This window comes from Pristiophorus japonicus, chromosome 4 (genome assembly GCF_044704955.1).
Source record: "Pristiophorus japonicus isolate sPriJap1 chromosome 4, sPriJap1.hap1, whole genome shotgun sequence".
NCBI lineage: Eukaryota > Metazoa > Chordata > Chondrichthyes > Pristiophoridae > Pristiophorus > Pristiophorus japonicus.
This window is the reverse complement of record NC_091980.1, coordinates 57,061,861-57,086,117: the sequence shown is the minus strand read 5'-3', so window position 1 is coordinate 57,086,117 and position 24,257 is coordinate 57,061,861. Positions and strand designations below refer to the sequence as shown.

The window sequence follows — 24,257 nt, the reverse complement described above, 5'->3', positions numbered from 1 at the left end:
TCTCCTCTAATAACCTCATTTGTGTTTTGCAGCTCAGCCAACAGTGCATCACAAGGCAAGACCACAGAGGCCAGAAGGTGGGGGTGCGGAGCAGGGGTCGGCAGACGATCCAACATCTGGTGCTGAGGAAGTCCGATTCTCGCTCGTCAATCCGCTGGGTCTGTTCTCCATGGATGAGAGCACAGACTTCGAGGAATCTGCATCGCCACGCTCCAGAAGCCATTCCACCCCAAGGCCATCGAGTGGTCCTCCGGTCATTCCCGCCTCCACTCTGGAGGTACCGGCCCCAAGCACTTCGCCACAGGGCACCCATTTGTCCCTGGGACAGCGCCGACCTCGCGGAAGTCCCGTGGACGTGGCAGGTCTGTTCCACGAGCGCCACATGACAGCGGAGAGAGGGTACAGTTGTTAAGGAGGACTGTAGACATTGTGGCCAGCTCATCAAAGCATTGACAGCTGGCCACCATCTCCAGCACCATGACCGAATACATTCCGCAGATGGTGGAGTCCCTGGATGCGATAGCCAGGAACATTGCTGCCACAGGCCTCCCAGTGGTCCCCGAGCGCGGCACTCCACCCCTAGGTTCCGCACCACCACTGCAAACGACAGATGAGATCAAGGACCAAGATCCTGCTTCTGCATCAGAGAATGTTGCCCCTTTGGCAACCCAGCTCCCATACCCATCCAACGACAGCATCTGCATTCATCCCCCCGCAATGAGGCGCCACCTGAGGAGCTCCTCGTCCAGGCGCCATGGAGCGAGGAGGGGAAGGGGTAGACGTGGGGAGAAGGGGAAGGGGGAAGGAAAGTAAGGTGCATGTCCGCAGATGATGGCTGTGTTATATCTCCATCTGGGTGTATGCAATTTGTTGCAATGTATGGGGGCTGGGGACCATGCTCTTGCTTTGCCTTTGTATTCTGTGTTGCTGGATTTGTTGAACATGTGATTAATGTCAATGGTGGAAAAAGTGGGGTGTGGACAATGTTTGGATATTATTGCCTGTGATGCTTATGATTTCAGACCAATGTTGGTATAAAATTTTTGTTATTGAACATAACCTTGTTACGCATTGTCTCAGATAGCTGCACCGTTACACCGTTTCTCAACATGAAAGGGTTAAACTTAACATCAATCAACATAAACTTTAACTGGCACCAAGATGATGGGTACCAATGATGTCTGAGTTGCATACACATAGCAGTGTGTCAGCATTCTCACTCACATTAACGCTCTTTCAGGCAAATCGTTCAGATATCAGCTCCTCACATAAGAGTGGGATTTTAAAAATGCCAGCCACACCGTTGGCATTCATTCAGAACAGTTCCACTTTTTGTGGGTGGTTTTTTGGGCGAGTGATATTGTGGGCGATATGTGTGCGAGGTGGTGAAATTGATGCTGGGCGATCTGCTGGGCGGTTCATTTCTTTAATCTACATATAGATTGGGCTAACCAAACTGATAGCAATATGGTGGAGGAGGATTTCCTGGAGTGCATAAGGGATGGTTTTCTGGACCAGTATGTCAAGGAACCAACTAACTAGAGAGCTGGCCATCCTAGACTGGGTGTTATGTAACGAGAGAGGATTAATTAGCAATCTTGTTGTGCGAGGCCCCTTGGGGAAGAGTCACCATAATATGATAGAATTCTTCATTAAGATGAAGAGTGACGCAGTCAATTCAGAAACTAGGGTCCTGAACTTTAAGAAAGGTAACCTCGATGAGACGTGAATTGGCTAGGATAGACTGGCGAATGATACTTAAAGGGATTGAAGGTGGATAGGCAATGGCAGACATTTAAAGATAACATGGATGAACTTCAACAATTGTACATCCCTGTCTGGCATAAAAATAAAACAGGGAAGGTGGCTCAACTGAGGCTAACAAGAGAAATTAAGTATAGTGTTAAATCCAAGGAAGAGGCATATAAATTGGCCAGAAAAAACAGCAAACCTGAGGACTGGGAGAAATTTAGAATTCAGCAGAGGAGGACAAAGGGTTTAATTAGGAGGGGAAAAATAGAGTATGAGAGTAAGCTTGCAGGGAACATAAAAACTGACTGCAAAAGCTTCTATAGATATGTGAAGAGAAAAAGATTAGTAAAGACAAATGTAGGTCCCTTGCAGTGAGAATCAGGTGAATTTATAATGGGGAACAAAGAAATGGCAGAACAATTGAACAAATACTTTGGTTCTGTCTTCACTAAGGAAGACACAAATAACCTTCTGGAAATACTAGGGGACCGAGGATCTAGAGAGAAGGAGGAACTTGAAGGAAATCGTTATTAGTCAGGAAATTGTGTTAAGGAAATTGATGGGATTGAAGGCCAATAAATCGCCAGGGCCTGATAGTCTGCATCAAAAAGTACTTAAGGAAGTAGCCCTAGAAATAGTGGATGCATTGGTGGTCATTTTCCAACATTCTATGGACTCTGGATCAATCCCTATGGATTGGAGGGTAGCAAATGTAACCCCACTTTTTAAAAAAAGGAGGGAGAGAGAAAACAGGGAATTATAGACTGGTTAGCCTGACGTCGGTAGTGGGGAAAATGTTCGAATCAATGATTAAAGATGTAATAGCAGCACATAAGAACATAAGAACATAAGAATTAGGAACAGGAGTAGGCCATCTAGCCCCTCGAGCCTGCTCTGCCATTCAACAAGATCATGGTTGATCTGGCCGTGGACTCAGCTCCACTTACCCGCCCGCTCCCCGCAACCCTTAATTCCCTGATTGGTTAAAAATCTATCTATCTGTGATTTGAATACATTCAATGAGCTAGCCTCAACTGCTTCATTGGGCAGACAATTCCACAGATTCACAACCCTCTGGGAGAAGAAATTCCTTCTCAACTCGGTTTTAAATTGGCTCCCCCGTATTTTGGGGCTGTGCCCCCGAGTTCTAGTCTCCCCGACCAGTGGAAACAATCTCTCTGCCTCTATCCCTTTCATTATTTTAAATGTTACTATAAGATCACCCCTCATCCTTCTGAACTCCAACGAGTAAAGACCGAGTCTACTCAATCTATCATCATAAGGTAACCCCCTCATCTCCGGAATCAGCCTAGTGAATCGTCTCTGTACCCCCTCCAAAGCTAGTATATCCTTCCTTAAGTAAGGTTCCAGCACCGATCCCTGTGGCACACCACTAACCACCGATTTCCAACCCGAAAAGGACCCATTTATCCTGACTCTCTGCTTTCTGTTATCCAGCCAATTCTCTACCCATGCTAATACATTTCCTCTGACTCCGCGTACCTTTATCTTCTGCAGTAACCTTTTGTGTGGCACCTTATCGAATGCCTTTTGGAAATCTAAATACACCACATCCATCGGTACACCTCTATCCACCATGCTTGTTATATCCTCAAAGAATTCCAGTAAATTAGTTAAACATGATTTCCCCTTCATGAATCCATGTTGCATCTGCTTGATGGCATTATTCCTATCTAGATGTCCCGCTATTTCTTCCTTAATGATAGCTTCAAGCATTTTCCCTACTACAGATGTTAAACTAACCGTCCTATAGTTACCTGCCTTTTGTCTGCCCCCTTTTTTAAACAGAGGCGTTACATTAGCTGCTTTCTAATCCGCTGGTACCGCCCCAGAGTCCAGAGAATTTTGGTACATTATAACGAATGCATCTGCTATAACTTCCGCCATCTCTTTTAATACCCTGGGGTGCATTTCATCAGGACCAGGGGACTTGTCTACCTTGAGTCCCATTAGCCTGTCCAGCACTACCCCCCTAGTGATAGTGATTATCTCAAGGTCCTCCCTTCCCACATTCCCGTGACCAGCAATTTTTGGCATGGTTTTTGTGTCTTCCACTGTGAAGACCGAAGCAAAATAATTGTTTAAGGTCTCAGCCATTTCCACATTTCCCATTATTAAATCCTCCTTCTCATCTTCTCAGGGACCAACATTTACTTTAGTCATTCTTTTCCGTTTTATATATCGGTAAATGCTTTTACTATCTGTTTTTATGTTTTGGGCAAGTTTACTTTCGTAATCTATCTTTCCTTTCTTTATTGCTTTCTTAGTCATTCTTTGCTGTTGTTTAAAATTTTCCCACTCTTCTATTTTCCCACTAACCTTGGCCACCTTATACGCATTGGTTTTGAATTTGATACTCTCCTTTATTTCCTTGGTTATCCACGGCTGGTTATCCCTTCTCTTACCGCCCTTCTTTTTCACTGGAATATATTTTTGTTGAGCACTATGAAAGAGCTCCTTAAAAGTCCTCCACTGTTCCTCAATTGTGCCACCATTTAGTCTGTGTTTCCAGTCTACTTTAGCCAACTCTGCCCTCATCCCACTGTAGTCCCCTTTGTTTAAGCATTGTACGCTCATTTGAGACACTACTTCCTCACCCTCAATCTGCATTACAAATTCAACCATACTGTGATCACTCATTCCGAGAGGATCTTTTACTAGGAGATCGTTTATTATTCCTGTCTCATTACACAGGACCAGATCGAAAATAGCTTGCTCCCTTGTAGGTTCTGTAACATACTGTTCTAAGAAACAATCCCATATGCATTCTATGAATTCCTCCTCAAGGCTACCCCGTGCGATTTGATTTGACCAATCGATATTTAGGTTAAAATCCCCCATGATTACTGCCATTATTTTTTCACATGCCTCCATTATTCCCTTGATTATTGCCCGCCCCACCGTGAAGTTATTATTTGGGGGCCTATAAACTACGCCCACCAGTGACTTTTTCCCCTTACTATCTCTAATCTCCACCCACGATTCAACATTTTGTTCATTAGAGCCAATATCGTCTCTCATAACTGCTCTGATATCATCCTTTATTAACAGAGCTGCCCCACCTCCTTTCCCTTCTTGTCTATCTTTCCGAATTGTCAGATACCCCTGTATGTTTAATTCCCAGTCTTGGCCACCCTGCAACCAAATTTCTGTAATGGCCACCAAATCATACCCATTTGTAATGATTTGTGCCATCAACTCATTTACTTTATTTCGAATGCTGCATGCGTTTAGGTAGAGGGTTTTAATACTAGTTTTTAAACCATGATTTTTAGTTTTGACCCCTCCTGCAGCCCCTTTATATTCATACATATTGTCCCTTCCTATCACCTTGTGGTTTACACTTACCCCAGTGCTACTCTGCTCTGTTGCCTCCTGCCTTTTGCATTCTTTTTTGGGGTCATGTTCATCTGAGCTCTCACCCACTCTAACTAGCTCAGAGCTCTCTCCTGGGTTCCGAATATTCCTTGCATTGAGGCACCGAGCTTTCATGCTTGCCTTTTTATTACACTTTGACCCTTTAAAATTTTGCTGTACAGTGGCCCTTTTTGTTTTTTGCCTTGGGTTTCTCTGCCCTCCACTTTTACTCATCTCCTTTCTGTCTTTTGCTTTTGTCTCCATTTTGTTTCCCTCTGTCTCCCTGCATTGGTTCCCATCCCCCTGCCATATTAGTTTAACTCCTCCCCAACAGCACTAGCAAACACTCCCCCTAGGACATTGGTTCCGGTCCTGCCCAGGTGCAGATCGTCCGGTTTGTACTGGTCCCACCTTCCTCAGAACCGGTTCCAATGCCCCAGGAATTTGAATCCCTCCCTGCTGCACCACTGCTCAAGCCACGTATTCATCTGAGCTATCCTGCGATTCCTACTCTGACTAGCATGTGGCACGGATAGCAATCCCGAGATTACTACTTTTGAGGTCCTACATTTTAATTTAGCTCCTAGCTCCTTAAATTCGTCTCGTAGGACCTCATCCCTTTTTTTACCTATATCGTTGGTACCAATGTGCACCACGACAATTGACTGTTCACCCTCCCTTTTCAGAATGTCCTGCACCCGCTTCGAGACATCCTTGACCCTTGCACCAGGGAGGCACCATACCATCCTGGAGACTCAGTTGCGGCCACAGAAATGCCTATCTATTCCCCTTACCATTGAATCCCCTATCACTTTCACTCTCCCACTCTTTTTCCTGCCCTCCTGTGCAGCAGAGCCAGCCACGGTGCCATGAACTTGGCTGCTGCTGCTCTCCCCTGATGAGTCATCCCCCTCAACAGTACTCAAAGCGGTGTATCTGTTTTGCAGGGGGATGACCGCAGGGGACCCCTGCACTACCTTCCTTGCACTGCTCTTCCTGCTGGTCTACCATTCCCTATCTGGCTGTGGACCCTTCATCTGCGGTAAGACCAACTCGCTACACGTGCTACTCACGTCATTCTCAGCATCGTGGATGCTCCAGAGTAAATCCACCCTCAGCTCCAATTCCGCAATGCGGACCGTCAGGAGCTGGAGGCGGATACACTTCCCGCACATGTAGTCGTCAGGGACACCGGAAGTGTCCCTGAGTTCCCACATGGTACAGGAGGAGCATATCACGTGACCGAGCTCTCCTGCCATGACTTAACCCTTAGATACACTTAAATTGGCAACAACAATGCAAAAGTTTACTCACTGTTATAGAAGAGAAAAAATAAAAACTACTCACCAATCACCAGCCAATCACTTACCCCCTTGGCTGTGATGTCACCTTTCTGTTTCTTTCTACTTCTTTTTTGCCTTCTCCCTGTAGCTGCACAAGCTGGGCCTTTATAGGCCTCTCACCGACCCCAGACTCACGCCTCAGTGACGCACCTCCCGACTGCTGAACTCACGGCCTTTATAGGCCTCTCGCCGACCCCAGACTCACGCCTCAGTGACGCACCTCCCGACTGCTGAACTCGCGGCCTTTATAGGCCTCTCGCCGACCCCGGACTCACGCCCCAGTGACACACCTCCCGACTGCTGAACTCGCGGCCTTTATAGGCCTCTCGCCGACCCCAGACTCACGCCTCAGTGACACACCTCCCGACTGCTGAACTCACGGCCTTTATCGGCCTCTCGCCGACCCCAGACTCACGCCTCAGTGACACACCTCCCGACTGCTGAACTCACGGCCTTTATAGGCCTCTCGCCGACCCCAGACTCACGCCTCAGTGACACACCTCCCAACTGCTGAACTCGCGGCCTTTATCGGCCTCTCGCCGACCCCAGACTCACGCCTCAGTGACGTACTTCCCGACTGCTGAACTCGCGGCCTTTATAGGCCGCTCGCCGACCCCAGACTCACGCCTCAGTGACGCACCTCCCGACTGCTGAACTCACGGCCTTTATAGGCCTCTCGCCGAACCCAGACTCACGCCTCAGTGACGCACCTCCCGACTGCTGAACTCGCGGCCTTTATAGGCCTCTCGCCGACCCCGGACTCACGCCTCAGCGACGCACCTCCCGACTGCTGAACTCGCGGCCTTTATAGGCCTCTCGCCGACCCCAGACTCACGCCTCAGTAACGCACCTCCCGACTGCTGAACTCGCGGCCTTTATAGGCCTCTCGCCGACCCCAGACTCACGCCCCAGTGACGCACCTACCGACTGCTTAACTCGCGGCCTTTATAGGCCTCTCGCCGACCCCGGACTCACGCCTCAGCGACGCACCTCCCGACTGCTGAACTCGCGGCCTTTATAGGCCTCTCACCGACCCCGGACTCACTCCTCAGCGACGCACATTTGGAAAGCAGTGACAGGATCGGTCCAAGTCAGCATGGATTTATGAAAGGGAAATCATGCTTGACAAATCTTCTAGAATTTTTTGAGGATGTAACTACTAGAGTGGACAAGGGAGAACCAGTGGATGTGTTGTATTTGGACTTTCAAAAGGCTTTTGACAAGATCCCATACAAGAGATTAGTGTGCAAAATTAAAGCACATGGTATTGGGGGTAATGTATTGACATGGATAGAGAACTGGTTGGCAGACAGAAAGCAGAGAGCCGGGATAAACAGGTCCTTTTCAGAATGGCAGGCAGTGACTAGTGGGGTGCCGCAGGGCTCAGTGCTGGGACCTCAGCTATTTACAATATACATCAATGATTTAGACGAAGGAATTGAATGTAATATCTCCAAGTTTGCAGATGACACTAAGCTGGGTGGCAGTGTGAGCTGAGAGGAGGATGCTAAGAGGCTGCAGGATGACTTGGATAGGTTAGGTGAGTGGGAAAATGCATGGCAGATGCAGTCTATTGTAGATAAATGTGAGGTTATCCATTTTGGTGGCAAAAATAGGAAGGCAGAATATTATCTGAATGGTGACAGATTAGGAAAAGGGGAGGTGCAACAAGACCTGGGTGTCATGGTACATCAGTCATTGAAAGTTGGCATGCAGGTACAGCAGGCGGTGAAGAAGGCAAATGGCATGTTGGCCTTCATAGCAAGAAGATTTGAGTATAGGAGCATGGAGGTCGTACTGCAGTTGTACAGGGCCTTGGTGAGGCCACATCTTGAATATTGTGTACAGTTTTGGTCTCCTAATCTGAGGAAGGACATTCTTGCCATTGAGGGAGTGCAACCAAGGTTCACCAGACTGATTCCCAGGATGGCAGGACTGACATATGAAGATAGATTGGATCGACTAGGCTTATATTCACTGGAATTTAGAATGAGAGGGGATCTCATAGAAACATATAAAATTCTGACGGGACTGGACAGGTTCGATGCAGGAAGAATGTTCCCAATGTTGGGGAAGTCCAGAACCAGGGATCATAGTCTAAGGATAAGGGGTAAGTCATTTAGGACCGAGATGAGGAGAAACTTCTTCATTCAGAGAATTGTGAACCTGTGGAATTATCTACCACCGAAAGCTGTTGAGGCCAGATCGTTAGATATATTCAAAAGGGAGTTCGATGTGGCCCTTACGCTAAAGGGATTAAGAGGTATGGAGAGAAAGCAGGAATGGGGTACTAAAGTTGTATGATCAGCCATGATCATATTGAATGGTGGTGCAGGCTCGAAGGGCCGAATGGCCTACTCCTGCACCTATTTTCTATGTTTCTATGTAAATATGCTCTTCACGAAAAAAAAAAGTGGGCGGGCGTTAATATTGAATCTTGCCGTTAAATCCGTGCGGAAATTAACGCTGGACGATATTATGGGCGTGGATTTCACCCATTCTGATGATTCCGCCCAAAAAAACTGGGTGGGTAGAAAAGATATTACCGCCCACATGGGAAAAGTAACGCTCAGCGATAAGTTTCCTAAAAATGGGCGTCAGTTTCCATTTTGTGGCTAAATGGGCAATATCTGGGCGTTATACGTCATTTCAGCGGTAAAATGGGCGTTAAATGCGCGTTAAGCATGCAAAAAAAGTCCAGGTTTCTAGCCCTTAGACATCCACTGTAGCTGAGTGGGTGGTATGATACTGAGCCAAGAAGACCAGGAAAATGCAGTTTTAGGTCTGTGCCAATTTAAAGTGTTACAATCAGGTTTACCTGAAAACAAATGCTTGGGATAAACAAAATTGGCCAGAACTGTCAGTCTGAGCCCTATTCAGTGAACACTCATGAAACATAGACAGCCAATTTTCTCTGCTGTATATGCTTATTTTCTGGTGCAAAGCTGACCAGAAAGAGCCAGAGATCCATTACGCTTGATCCCTGTCCCTGTTGTAATGTTCAGAGATTTCCTGAGGATCCCCTGAGATGGAGGTGAGAAATTGGATCAGTTATGCCAAAATCAGGTGTAAGCAGGGTAATTCTATGCAAGTAAGGTGGGAAACTTCTCAGGGGCTATGGAGGAGCCGATAAAGTAAGTGCCCTTTTTTTTCATGGCTAGAGGCCTTTCGGTAGTGGTATTTGGACAGCAGCCAAAGGACCTCAAAACTGGTGGCCGTTATCTCTCAGGCCGACTGCAGCGACTAGATTTCCATCCTTATTTTCAGGTACAAAAGCAATGGATACATCAAAGAAAGAAAGAAAAATTTAAAAAGCACTTACATTTATATAGCACTTTTCATGACCTCAGCACTTCACAGACAATTAAATACTTTTTGAAGTCTAATCACTGTTGTAATATAGGGAAACATGGCAGCTAATTTTCACACAGCAAGGTCCCACAAACAGCAATGAGATCAATAACCAGATTATGGGGTTGAAATTCAGCTCCCAAAAAGGCCTCTTACCACCAAAAGCTGCGGCCAGGCGACGGAGTCGAGCGACCGCCGAATTCCAGTCCAATGGACGCCGCCAGCTAAATTTAGCTTGGGGATTTTTCTAGTGGTCCCCACTCCACCCCGCTGCTGCTGACCGTTCAAAGTGCGTCATCAAAGGGCGCACCATCAATCTCCCGCACCTCCCGCGAAATTTAGCTCCAAAATTCTTTCATCTGTCGCACTGCCTCTTGGGTGCCAAGACGCTGGCCTGGCCGAAACCCTCCCTGGTGGCCCAGTAGACCAAAGTTTCAAAATGCTGAAGGCTCTCCCCTTTACGTGAAGGGGAAAGCGTGGTGACGCACACGCGTCATGGTCATCTCACTCCGCTGCTGACTGACAGCGTCCCGCCTCCACTTCCGCTCCTCTACAGCACTTACTGCTCCACTTCCACTCCATTATGACCGACTTCCGGTCCGCTTAAAAATAACTGACAAAGAGCTGAATTTACAGAAAGAAGCGACCTGATCCACGCAGCAGGAAAAAAAACTTTCGGAGCGACCCGTTTCGGGCGGAAGTAAATTTCGGCCCCCATTAGTTTTACTGATGTTAGTTGAGAGATAAGTGTTGACCAGGACATTGGGATAACCTCCCTACTATTCTTCAAATCGTGCCATGGGATCTTTTGCGTCCACCTGAGAAGGCAGGCGGGGCCTTGGTTTAACTTCTCATCCAAATGACAGCACCTCCAACAGTGCAGCTCTCCCTCAGTACTGCACTGGATTATCAGCCGAGATTAAGGGTTCAATCTCTGGAGTGGGACTTGAACCCACAATCTTCGGACTCAGAGACAAGAGTGCTTGGGGGCGAAATTGCCCCGCGTCCCGATTGGGGCGGTAACCTTCCGGGGCCGGGATTTTTAGTGCTGACGCACTTCAACGCCCCTCCTCTTCGCTTAAAAGAGAGGGCCGCTGCACACTCTGCACAGCCTCTGATGGCCTCGCCTGCAGCCTGGCATCCAAGACGGTGTGCTGGGCTAGGGCCGCCATCGTCGAGCCAACCCGAGAGTTGGCTGACAAAAGAAGATGGCGGCTCGGGGCGCTGGCGCCCTCACCATTAGGCGAACCCCGAAGCTGGTGTTCACATCTGCTCGACCCAGCCTCGCGGCCCGCGGGGCAATTTCCCCCGCAGGACGGTAAGGGGTCCGCGCAGGGCGGTGAAGGGTCACCGTGCACAGCGATGACGTCATTCGCGGTTGCGCAGCACTGCCTCCGCAAACTCCCAGGCAATTTCAGAGCGCCGACCACCCGGACCTGTGAGGGAGCACCACACCAACGGCAGCAGTCAAAGCAGTGAGCAGCCAGCCCCTGCAGGGAGCAGAGCAAGCAGGTAAAAGAGGGCGGTAAAGGAGAAAAGGGCGACTACATTCGACGGCACAGGAAGGGAGGGAAATGATTGGTTGGTGAGTTTTTTCTCTCTTTTTTTTCTTGTTTTAAATTAAGGGCCTTACATTCGGGGCCGGGATTAATAACTCCAAACTAAATCTAATTAATTAAATACATGAGAGATGGCAGGACAGGCGATGTGTTTCTGCTGTTGTATGTAGGAGCTGGTTGACCCCATTGAGGTCCATCACGACCACATCTGCAGCAAGTGTCTGCAGCTCGAGGAACTTCTGCTCCGCGTTGATGAACTGGAGTCCGAGCTGCAGATACTAAGGCACATCAGGGAGAGGGAGAGTTACCTGGAGGCTGTGTTCCAGGAGGCAGTCACACCCCTTAGATTAATTCATTCAAATTTGGTCCGTGGTCAGGGAGTGGAGGGTGTGACTATAAGCGAGACAGGTAAGGGGACCCAGAATGTAGTGATTGAGAAGCCTCAGCCCTTGCTCTTGTGCAACAGGTCCCTGTTGGATGAGAGCAGGGTCTGCAGTGAGGATGAGCAAACTGACCACAGCACCGTGGTACAGGGGGCCTTTCAAGCGGGGCGATTAAAAAGAAATGTTGTAGTGGTAGGGGACAGTATCATTAGGGGGATAGATACAGTTCTCTACAGCCGAGAGAGTGAGTCGTGAAGGCTGTGTTGCCTGCCCGGTGCCAGGATTAAGGACATTTAACCAATAAGGGAAATTTAACCAATAAGGGAATTAAGGGTTATGGAGAGCGGGCGGGTAAGTGGAGCTGAGTCAACGGCCAGATCAGCCATGACCTTGTCGAATGGCGGAGCAGGCTCGAGGGGCTAAATGGCCTACTCCTGTTCCTAATGCTTATGTTCTTATGTTCTCCTCAGGGCTGCAGAGGAACCTGGAGTGGGAGGGGGAAGATCCAGTTGTCGTGGTCCACGTGGGTATCAATGACAGAGATAGGACAAAGAAAGAGGTTCTACTGAGAGAGTATGAGCAGCTAGGGGCCAAATTAAAAAGCAGAACCACAAAGGTAATAATCGCTGGATTACTACCCGAGCCACGAGCAAATTTGCATCGGGTAAATAAGATCAGAGAGTTAAACACGTGGCTCAAATACTGGTGTGGGAGAAATAGGTTTTGGTTCATGGGACACTGGCACCAGTACTGGGGTAAGAGGGAGCTGTTCCGTTTGGACAGGCTCTACTTAAACCATGTTGGGTCTAGGGTCCTGGCAAAAAATAACTAGGGCTGTAGAGAGGGCTTTAAACTAATTAGGGAGGGGGAGGGTTCAGCTGAGCGAAAATTGAAAACGTCAAATAACAAGGAGAAGGCAATAGATCAGAGTAACACTGGAGGAAATAAAAACTAGAGCGTGCCAGGAAGGGACAGAGTGTATAAGCATAAAGGTGAAGCAGAAAATGGGGTAAAAGCAGGAAAAAATGGTAAAAAAAACAAATTTAAAAGCTCTTTATCTGAATGCACGTAGCATTCATAACAAAATAGATGAATTAAAGACACAAATAGATACAAATGGGTATGATCTGATAGCCATTACAGAGACGTGGTTGCAAGGTGACCAGAATTGGGAACTAAATATTCAGGGGTATTTGACAATTTGGAAGGACAGACAGAAAGGAAAAGGACGTGGGGTAGCACTGTTAATAAAGGATGGGATCAGTGCTAGTGAGGAATGATATTGGCTCAGTAGATAAAGATGTTGAATCAGTTTGGATGGAGATAAGGAATAATAAGGGGAAAAGGTCGCTGGTGGGCGTAGTCTATTTGCCCCCCAACAGTAGCTACACAGTTGGATGGAGTATAAATCAAGAAATAAGGGAGGCTTGTAATAAAGAAGCTATAATCATGGGCAATTTTAACTTTCGTATTGATTGGACAATGCAAATTGGCCAGGGCAGCCTTGAGGAAGAGTTCTTAGAGTGTATCCGGGATAGTTTCCTTCAACAGTACGTTGCGGAACCAACCAGGGAGCAGGCTATCTTAGATCTGGTACTGTGTAATGAGACAGGATTAATAAATGATCTCGTAGTAAAGGATCTTCTAGGAGTGACCATAACATGGTTGAATTTCAAATTCAGTTCGAGGGTGAGAAAGTTGGTTCTCAAACCAGGGTCCTCAGCTTAAATAAAGGAGACTACAAAGGTATGAGGGCAGAGTTGCATAAAGTGGACTGGGAAAATAGATTAAAGTATGGGACGGTTGATGAGATGTGGCAGACATTTAAGGAGATATTCCACAACTCGCAACATAAATATATCCCAATGAGAAGGAAAGACTGTAAGAGAAGGGATAACCATCCGTGGCTAACTAAGGAAATAACGGAGGGTATCAAATTGAAATCAAGGGCAAACAATGTGGCCAAGACTAATGGGAGGCCAGAGAATTGGGAAACTTTTAAAAGCCAGCAAAGAACCAGTAAAAAAATGATAAAGTGAGGGAAGATAGATTATGAGAGTAAACTAGCATGAAATATAAAAACAGATAGTAAGAGTTTCTACAGGTACATAAAAAGGAAAAGAGTGGCTAAAGTAAATGTTGGTCCCCTAGAGGATGAGACTGGGGAATTAATAATGGAGAACAGGGAAATGGCAGAAACATTGAACAAATATTTTATGTCAGTCTTCACGGTAAACAACACTAAAAACATCCCAATAGTGGATAACCAAGTGGCTATAGGGAGGGAGGAACTTAATACAATCACTATCACAAATGAAGTAGTACAGGGTAAAATAAAGACGGATAAGTCCCCTGGAACTGATGGCTTACATCCTAAGGTCTTAAAAGAGGTGGCTGCTGAGACAGTGGATGCATTGGTTGTAATCTACCAAAATTCGCTGGATTCTGGGGCGGTCCCAGCAGATTGGAAAACTGTAAATGTAACGACCCTATTTAAAAAAGGAGGCAGACAGAAATCAGGAAACTATAGACCAGTTAGCCTAACATCTGTCGTTGGGAAAATGCTAGAGTGCATTATTAAGGAAGCAGTAGCGGGATATTTGGAAACGCATAATTCAATCAAGCAGAGTCAGCATGGTTATATGAAAGGGAAATCATGCTTGACAAATTTGCTGGAGATCTTTGAGGATGTAACGAGCAGGGTAGATAAGGAGCAGGGTCCTTAGTGGTTGTGGTGTATTTGGATTTCTAGAAGGCATTCGATAAGGTGCCACATAAAAGGTTACTGCACAAGATAAAAGCTCACGGGGTTGGGGGTAATATATTAGCATGGATAGAGGACTGGCTAACCATCAGAAAACAGAGAGTCGGGATGAATGGGTAATTTTCCGGTTGGCAAACGGTAACTAGTGGAGTGCCACAGGGATCGGTGCTGGGGCCTCAACTATTTACAATCTATACTAATGACTTGGATGAAGGGACCGAGTGTAATGTAGCCAAGTTTGCTGATGATACAAAGATGGGTGAGAAAGTAAACTGTGAGGAGGACACAAAACATCTGCAGAGGGATATAGACAGGCTAAGTGAGTGGGCAAAAATCTGGCAGATGGAGTATAACATGGGAAAATGAGGTTATCCACTTTGGCAGTAAATTAGAAAAGCAAATTATAATTTAAATGGAGAAAAATTGCAAAGTGTTACAGTACAGAGGGACCTGGGGGTCCTTTGTGCATGAAACACAAAAAGTTAGTATGCGGGTAAGCAAGTGATCAGGAAGGCAAATGGAATGTTGGCCTTTATTGCAAAGGGGATAGAGTATAAAAGCAGAGAAGTCCTGCTACAACTGTACAGGATATTGGTGAGGCCACATCTAGAGAACTGCGTACAGGTTTGGTCTCTATATTTAAGGAAGGATATACTTGGCTGTTCAGAGAAGGTTCACTCGGTTGATTCCGGAGATGAGGAGGTTGACTTATGAAGATAGGTTGATTGGGCCTAAACACATTGGAGTTCAGAAGAATGAGAGGTGATCTTATCGAAACATATACGATAATGAGGAGGCTTGACAAGGTGAATGCAGAAAGGATATTTCCACTCATAGGGGACACTAAAACTAGGGGACATAATCTCAGAATAAGGGTCGCCCATTTAAAACTGAGATGAGGAGGAATTTCTTCTCTCAGAGGGTTGTAAATCTATGGAATTCTCTGCCCCAGAGAGCTGTGGAGGCTGAGTCTTTGAATATATTTAAGGCCGAGATAGACAGATTTTTGAGCGATAAGGGAGTAAAGGGTTATGGGAGCGGGCAGGGAAGTGGAGCTGAGTCCATGATCAGATCAGCCATGATCTTATTGAATGCTGGAGCAAGCTCGATGGGCCGAATGGCCTAATCCTTATGTTCTTATGAGGCGATAGCACCCCCCTTTTAAATCCAAAACTATGGCCCCGCTTTTCATGAGCTGCAACATCTGCCCAAGTGCCGTCCAAAGGACCACCGAATGCCGGCGAGAGACCGGGCAGTACTTTGCCTGAAGGATTCCTCTAAAAGAGGTGGCAGTACCACCCGGCAGCAAAATAACGGCTTACGCCGTCAATCTGGGCGGCAGCGGGCGGAAGCTCTCCATCTCAGTGGCAAATGAGCTTGCCACCCAAGTGCTGCCGAGGATGGAGTCGGGCCCAGGGAGGGTGGAAGAACTGAAAAGTAAAAAAAAAAGAAACACTGCAACACCTTCAGGACACCCCATCCAGGTAAGTCGCTGTAAAAAATACATTTTACTTATGGTCACTAACCTTTTATGCCCTTTCTTCATACCTACTGTCGGGGGTAGACCTGCCTCCCGCAGCGGTCCTTCCGCCTGCTGGCGCCAACTCCCGCCGACTCCCGCCCGCACCAATCTAGCATCTCGGGGGCTGGGAGGCCACTTACGCGACTTGGCCACCAGAGGACGGCCACACGCGGTTCCTGGCGGTACTCCCCTCCCACCCGCTCCAGCCCAAGTGGAAACTGGGAGAGAGAGGAAACCGGAAGCAAAACTCGGCGGCAGTTGGCGGCAGCAGGCGGCAGTGGGCGTTAAGGCCACCAACATTACCCCAATGAATCTGACTTTTTAAAATGTCAATTATTAGGATTTATGAGCTTTGCGAGAAGTAATCATTAATTTGGCTGTGCTCTTTCAATCAACCACAGCTGTGTTATAGAATGATGGTGAAGTTTCATTACCGTTACTAAACTGAAGAGTGTGAAGAATGAAGCTCTAAGGCTCCCCCAGTTTTTGAAATCACTGTTTTCTGTGCTTCCAAAGAAATAATATCCGATCAATGCGAAAACGGTCATCAGCAGGGCGAGGAGGAACAGGACATAGAAAACACTCTTCAACGTCTTTACCAAGGCACCAGACAGGAACTATGGAACAGGGAAAACAAAATGGGAAATCATTCCAAAAAGGTCAGGGAATCAGTTTAAAGAATAAGCTTGTCATTCATTTTGATTTCGATCAAAAATGCCTGATTTCATCATTCATTTATCTGCTCAAACAATCTAAATTATATTTAATTTTCTTCACAATGCACTCAACACACTTTACCTTCAAGCCACGGATAAAGGAGATTGTCCTGAATGTTCTGAGGGGCCGCACTATATGAAACCAGGGCACAGATTGCTTTGTTTTGTCAGTGAGGAAGCGGTTGATAAGTGATAGGACCAGCACTATGAAATCGAACACATTGAAACCAGTCTTCCAATACTTGATCGGGTCAACATAAAACTTTGCTACGAACTCCACCGTGTAAACTGCCAAGAACAGCTGTTCAGCCACCTAACCAAATGAAAACAAATTAATTGGGATTAAAAAGTTAATTAAAAAGTTCTATCTAGCAAGCTCGACATTCTCATGCCCTCCCTGCCCCTCCATCTGATACTTGGGCCCCCTGCCACAAACACTTTCATGTGTGGCAGCACCCTTCCCTTCTTCTTAATTTGGTTTATCATTTCCTTTTTTCTTTTCAGAAATGTTAAATAAAAAATAGATTTCAGTAAAACTGAGCAAATGTTCTTTCTTATTAAAGTTTTAAAAAATTCAATGTCCAAATCTCTGGAAAATAATCCAAATAAATAGTAAAACATCTTAATTTTCAGGATAAGGGAGGCATGCCCCCAGACATCATAGAAGACAAATCTTCTGCTTTCACCCTTTATATTCCTCTTCAGGCTTTCATTTTTAGCACAGCCCACTGCACTTTCAGTGTTATTACCTATTTACACATACCTTCACATGCCTTATATTCAGAGCTGTTTGAAACTGTTGGGCAGCTTTTGTGTTTTCTAGGTTGGCAGGTATGTTACTAAAGGAGTGCTGATTTGAACTCTGATCCTGTAGAAAAGTACTGAGCTGACAGCACACACCTCTCTGCGAATAAGGAAAGGGCCAACAGAGGTATAGTTATCCGCAGGAAACTTTAGCACTTTAGATTGGCTCGGGGTGGCATTAACAGCAGCATGGAAGTCAGTCATCTGCCCATCCTCTCAGCAGGTGAGGTATTGCATAGGAAAACTGTAGGAAATGAGGGGCTCACGCCCTCAAATCAATAGGGAAAAATACTATTAAATACAACAGTTAAAATATATTTTAAAAATATTGTGCTTTTCTTACGTTAAAGAATACGTAAAATTCATTCTCTCTTTGGTAATCACTCTCAAGCGCCATGATAAGAGAATTTGCTAAAATTGTAGCGAAGATGAATCCTTTGAAAACCCAGCTCTTCGTAAGCCTTTTCACATAGTTATGCCATTCAGCGTCTCTCCTAGCAAAAGAGATTCAGATGGAGTGTAAGAACTGGTCTTTCCAAAGAGATAGTAAAAGCTCTAAAACCTTGGATTTACTTACCGCCTTTTTTGGAAATAGATAATGTCAAAAGACTTCTGATCAAACCGGTGGTGCGCAAAGGGATGGATTTGCATGCCAAATACCATAACTCAGATAATATGTTCCTCCTCTAGACTATAGGAAATGTATTGATTGCTTTTGATTTAGAATTTCATTGTTTTCTGCAGTCTGCCATCTGTCTGCAAACATTACAATTCATCAGTAATGAAAGATCACACAGCATTGGAAAAAAAATGATTGTGTGTAATTTATTTTAAACAGTTCTAGAATGGAATAATACATAGCAACAGAGCAAACATCAAAACAAAGTGATTGTGACGTACAGACATTCCAAAATATAACGAACACTGAGAGAAGGAAGAGAATGACAACTTGTATTTATATAAGAAAGCGAATACCTCATGAAAAGCCATTGAATACCAAATTTCTCCCATCCATTAATTTTGTCTCTGTTTTGTCTCTTTCTTCCCTGTATGTGGTGACTGATCATAGAATCATAGAAAATTATGACACAGAAGGATGCCATTCGGTCCATCGTGTCCGTGTCAGTTGGAAAAGAACTACCCAGCCTAATCCCACCTTCCAGCTCTTGGTCCGTAGCCTTGTAGATTACGGCTCTTCAAGTGCACATCCAAGTACTTTTTAAATGTGATGAGTGTTTCTGCCTCTACCACCCTTTCAGACAGTGAGTTCTAGACCCCCACCACCCTCTGGGTGAATTTCTTTTCCCTCATCGCCCCTCTAATCTTTCTATCAGCTAAATCTATGCCCCCTGGTTATTGATTCCTCTGCTTAGGGAAATAGGTCCAACCTATCCACTCTATCTAGGCCACTCATAATTTTATACACATCAAGTAAATCTCCCTTCAGCCTTCTCTGTTCCAAAGAAAACAACCCCAGGATATCCAATCTTCCCTCATAGCTAATGTTTTCCAGACCTGGCAACATCCTCGTAAATCTCCTCTGCACCCTCTCTAGTGCAATCACATCTTTCCTATAATGTGATGACCAGAACTGTACGCAGTACTCAAGCTGTGGCCTAACTAGTGTTGTACATAGTTCGAGCATAACTTCCCTGCTCTTATATTCCATGCCTCGGCTAATAAAGGAAAGCATTCCATATGCCTTTTTAACTATCTTATCGGCCTGTCTTGCTACCTTTAAGGATCTGTGGACATACACTCCAAGATCCCTCTGTTCCTTCACACCTCTCTGTATCCTCCCATTTATTGTGTATTCCCTTGTATTATTGCCCCTCGCCAAATGCATTACCTCACATTTTCTTGGATTGAATTCCAATTTCTTCCCCAACTGACCAGTGCATCGAAACCTTCCTGCGGTCTAAAGCTTTCCTACTCATTGTCAACCACATGGACAATTTTTGTATTATCTGCAAACTTCTTTATCATGCCCCCTAAGACTAAATCATTGCTATATATTACATAAAACAAAGGACAAGTACTGAGCCCAGTCGCAAAAACACCCATCAACCATTACACTTTGCTTCCTGCCACTGAGCCAATTTTAGATTCAATCTCCCTTGGGTCCAGAGGATGAACTGGAGATGTGTAGTGTGATTGTTAAACCTTTGTTAATAAACCAACTAGTTCTTACTAGCAATGTGTTGCTATGAATTCTTAAGCAAAGAGCCCATGAAGCAAATACATTACAGATCCCATGGGATTTTACTTTTTTGATCAGCCTGACATGTGGGACCTTGTCAAAAGCCTTGCTAAAATCCATATAGACTACATCAAACACACTGCTTTCATCGACCTTCCTTGTTACCTCCTCAAAAAATGCAATCAAGTTAGTCAGACGTGACCTTCCCTTAACAAATTCATGCTTAATTAATCTGTGTCTTTCTAAATGAAGGTTTATACTATCCCTCAGAATTGATTCTAATAATTTGCCCACCACCGAGGTTAAACTAACTGGCCTGATGCTGACAGTAGGCTCGAGCAGCATTCTTGCCCTGGTGTCTAGTCTTCATTTGTGAACTTAGGCAATGAGAGATGGCAGGCTGATTTCTTTCTCCTCCCTAGCCCAGCTAGCACAGAAGTGAATGTGGGACTTTCCTGGTCTGTATAACTCACTAACTTATCGTATAGAGCAGTTACTCACTAAACCACCAGAGGCAGTTTCAAAAATACAGGGATTTAGTAGCTTGCAACTGAGTTGTGTTCCAAAAAACAGCCTATAATTTAGTACTAATTTGCAATGTCAGTGAGACCATAAATGCAGCTGGTACGTAAGAAATAGAAATGTAGAGGGTGTTCTTCTGGGGCTGGGACTAACATTTTTGAGACACAACAAAAGGAGCGTAAGTCTGCATGCTGTACTTAGAATGCTCAATACTGACACTGGGTGGCTAAGATAAAAAATATTCAATTTCCTAGCACTGCTACCTCTTGCAATAAAGAGCACAAACCTTCACCAAAAATCTGTCTGGGAAGTCTAGAACAAAGGGTCACAGTCTCAGGACACGGGGTAGGAAATTTAGGACCGAGATGAGGAGAAATGTTTTCACTCAGAGGGTGGTGAACCTGTGGAATTCTCTACCATAGAAAGCTGTGGCGGTCAAGTCACTGATTGTATTTAAGAGGGAGATAGATAGATTTCTAGTCACAAAAGACATCAAGGGGCATGGGGAAAAGGCAGGAATATGGTGTTGAGATAGAGGATCAGCCATGATCATATTGAATAGCGGTGCAGACTCGAAAGGCAGAATGACCTACTACTGCTCCTATTTTCTATGTCTCTATGTTTCACTAAAAATCTACAATATATTAAACTTGATATGTAGGTCATTGCTCCATATTGTGGTGGGAATGTGGAACTTGCTGCGAAAATGGAGTGGATGAGGTGAATAGCATAGATACAACAGGAACAACTTACATTTATATAGCACCTTTGACATATTAAAACGTCCCAAGACGTTTCATGGGAGCGTTATCAAACAAAATTTGACACCAAGCCCTCCTGTATGGCTCAGCGACATGGACCATGTACAGTAGACACCTCAAGTCGCTGGAGAAATACCACCAGCGATGTCTCCGCAAGATCCTGCAAATCCCCTGGGAGGACAGATGCACCAACATTAGCATCCTTGTCCAGGCCAACATCCCCAGCATTGAAGCACTGACCACACTTGATCAGCTCCGCTGGGCAGGCCACATAGTTCGCATGCCAGACACGAAACTTCCAAAGCAAGCGCTCTACTCGGAACTCGTCCACGGCAAACGAGCCAAAGCGGGCAGAGGAAACGTTACAAGGACATCCTCAAAGCCTCCCTGATAAAGTGCAACATCCCCACTGACACCTGGAGTCCCTGGCCATAGACCGCCCTAAGTGGAGGAAGTGCATTCGGGAGGGCGCTGAACTCCTCGAGTATCGTCGCCGAGAGCATGTAGAAATCAAGCGCAGGCAGCGGAAGGAGCATGCAGCAAACCAGGCTCACTGCCCATCCTTTCCCTCAACGACTATCTGTCCCACCTGTAACAGAAACTGTGGTTCTCGTATTGGACTGTACAACCACCTAAGAACTCATGCTAAGAGTGGAAGCAAGTCTTCCTCGATCCTGAGGGACTGCCTATAATGATGATGATATTGAAATGCATTTAAGTGGAAGCTAGATAAGTACATAAGGAAGAAAGGAATATTGTAGAGGAACAGAGAGACCTTGTTCCCAAAGGACCTTGGCGTGCAAGTCCACAGAAGGTAGCAGAACAGGTCGATAAGGTGGTTATGAAAGCATACAGGATACTTTCCTTTATTAGCCGAGGCATAGAATATAAGAGCTGGGAAGTTATGCTTGAATTGTATAAAACACTAGTTAGGTCACAGCTGGAGTACTACGTACAGTTCTGATCACCACATTGCAGGAAAGATGTGATTGCACTAGAGAGGGTGCAGAGGAGATTTACGAGGATGTTGCCAGGACTGGAAAACATTAGCTACGAGGAAAGATTGGATATCCTGGGGTTGTTTTCTTTGGAACAGAAAAGGCTGAAGGGAGATTTACTTGAGATGTATAAAATTATGAGGTGCCTAGATAAAGTGGACAGGAAGGACCTGTTTTCCTTAGCAGAGATGTCAATAACCAGCGGGCATAGATTTAAAGTAATTGTTAGAAGGATTAGAGGGGAGTTGAGCAGAACTTTTTTCACCCATAGGGTGGTGGGGATCTGATAGTCACAGCCTAAAAGGGTGGTAAAGGCAGAAACCCTCATCACATTTAAAAAGTTCTTGAATATGGACTTGAAGTGCTGTAACCTACAGGGCTACGGATCAAGGGCTGGAAAATGAGATTAGGCTGAAAAGCTCTTTTACGACTGGCACCGACATGATGAGCCAAATGGCCTCCTACTGTACCGTAAATTTCTATTATTTTATGATTGAGAAGGATATGGTGATGGGGGAGATGACATAAATAGAGTGGGAGGAGGCTCATGTGGAGCATAAACACCGGCATAGGTTGGGCTGAATGACCTGTTTCTGTGCTGTAAATTCTATGTAATTCTATTAATATCTAACACCATTCTGTGACATGCTTGCAGCTGCACTTCTGCCACTAGATAGAACTTCATAAGGTCCAAAAGTTATTGATCCCCAAAACCTATACCTACAGGATCACTAATACACTTTGAGGGACATTTGCTTTGCCCTGATTTCCATAAGCAAAGCTATGGGAGATCCACAATTTAGAAAGAAAATAGACTTTTCTTTCAAATTATGTCAATAATTATATTTTAATACGCACTTTCTTTCCTCCCAGGTCTGTCTATGATAAAGCTTTCAACTTTCTCCAGGAGATCATCTACTATCTCAAAAAGTCCTGCTGTTCCTGGCCCACAAGGACACCTCATTTTTTTAAAATAACTTACCTCTTGGACCTCATCTGACCCACGATCCCCCTCCCGGTATTTCTGGCCTGACGGGGAAGCTATCACTGCTCCCCTGCTCAGGCCTCCAAGTAAAATTTCAGATTTGGACCCCATCTCTTTATTTAAAGAAGGACCCCCTCTAAGAGTAAGTTAACATCGAGACATGGCGGGAAAGCAGCGGGATCAGAGGGGGTAAGACACTGCCCTCATTTTAACTGTCACCCCATCCGATTTCAGCCAGGGCCCTATGTGTCAGCAACAGTGAAAGCATAGTAGGAAGATTTCCTCTGCGTTCTATTTCTATTGAAATTGTTAACGTGCTCTAAAAGCACAGGTATATGATTTCACTAAAAATAGCGATCAAAGGAATATTTCCTCTCACAAGGTTATTTATAAATGATATCAGTGCTACGATTGCAGCTAGCTACTTGTAAGAGGGACTCACTCCCTTCCCAAACTATTGATTCTAAAATCTGTTCATATTTACATTCACAACGAGGTAGAAAGAATAGTTAAACAAACACTAAGACAAACCCTTACAATACTGCAGACAGGTTTACCGTATTACTCAAATATAGCCTGAACTTTTAAAGCACAAAACAAATTGTTTGTGCTCACAGTGCAGCATACACGAGTTATATTTTTCCCAGGAGAGGGCTTAAATTTGTAGTACAGCCTATGTGCAGGAGCTAAGGATATGCATGCAGAGTCGAACTGGAGAGATATCCCAGCTAAGTGCCCCCATGAATGGTTCCATTATGCCATATTACTGGTCTCTCCTTTTTCCATGAGAATCTTGTGGAATCCTACATCCTTTCAGGAGAGCCAGTCTGTCCCTGTATGTAAGTAATTACAGTATTTATTTGGTGGAGCCCTTTCCTGTTTTGAATCAGTTTTATACGTCATCTGATATATCACCTGATGCAATCATGTCAACCTTAAGACTTTGGGTTGAAATACAACAGCAACTTGTATTTATATAGCACCTTTAATGTAGTGAATCGTCCCAAGGCGCTTCACAGGAGTATTATGAGACAAAAAATTTGACACCGAGCCACTTAAGGAGAAATTAGGGCAGGTTGGTCAAAGAGGTAAATTTTAAGGAGCGTCTTGAAGGAGGAAAGAGAGGTAGAGAAGTGGAGAGGTTTAGGCAGGGCGTTCCAGAGCTTACGACCTAGGCAACAGAAGGCATGGCCACCAATGGTTGAGTGGTTATAATCAC

General features: G+C 45.3%; 1 protein-coding gene across 1 annotated transcript in view; it reads right to left on the bottom strand.

The window, feature by feature from the left end:
• Positions 1-17,969, bottom strand: part of LOC139262445 (cation channel sperm-associated protein 3-like) — a 69,927-nt gene extending 51,958 nt beyond the window's left edge. Inside the window, exons 1-3 of the mRNA XM_070877634.1 lie at positions 17,916-17,969; positions 16,851-17,081; positions 16,487-16,669 (exon numbers count right to left, since the gene is read on the bottom strand). Coding sequence (XP_070733735.1) covers positions 16,487-16,669; positions 16,851-17,081; positions 17,916-17,969 — 468 coding nt within the window. The remainder of the gene's footprint in view (positions 1-16,486; positions 16,670-16,850; positions 17,082-17,915) is intronic.
• Between the last annotated feature and the right edge of the window lie 6,288 nt (positions 17,970-24,257).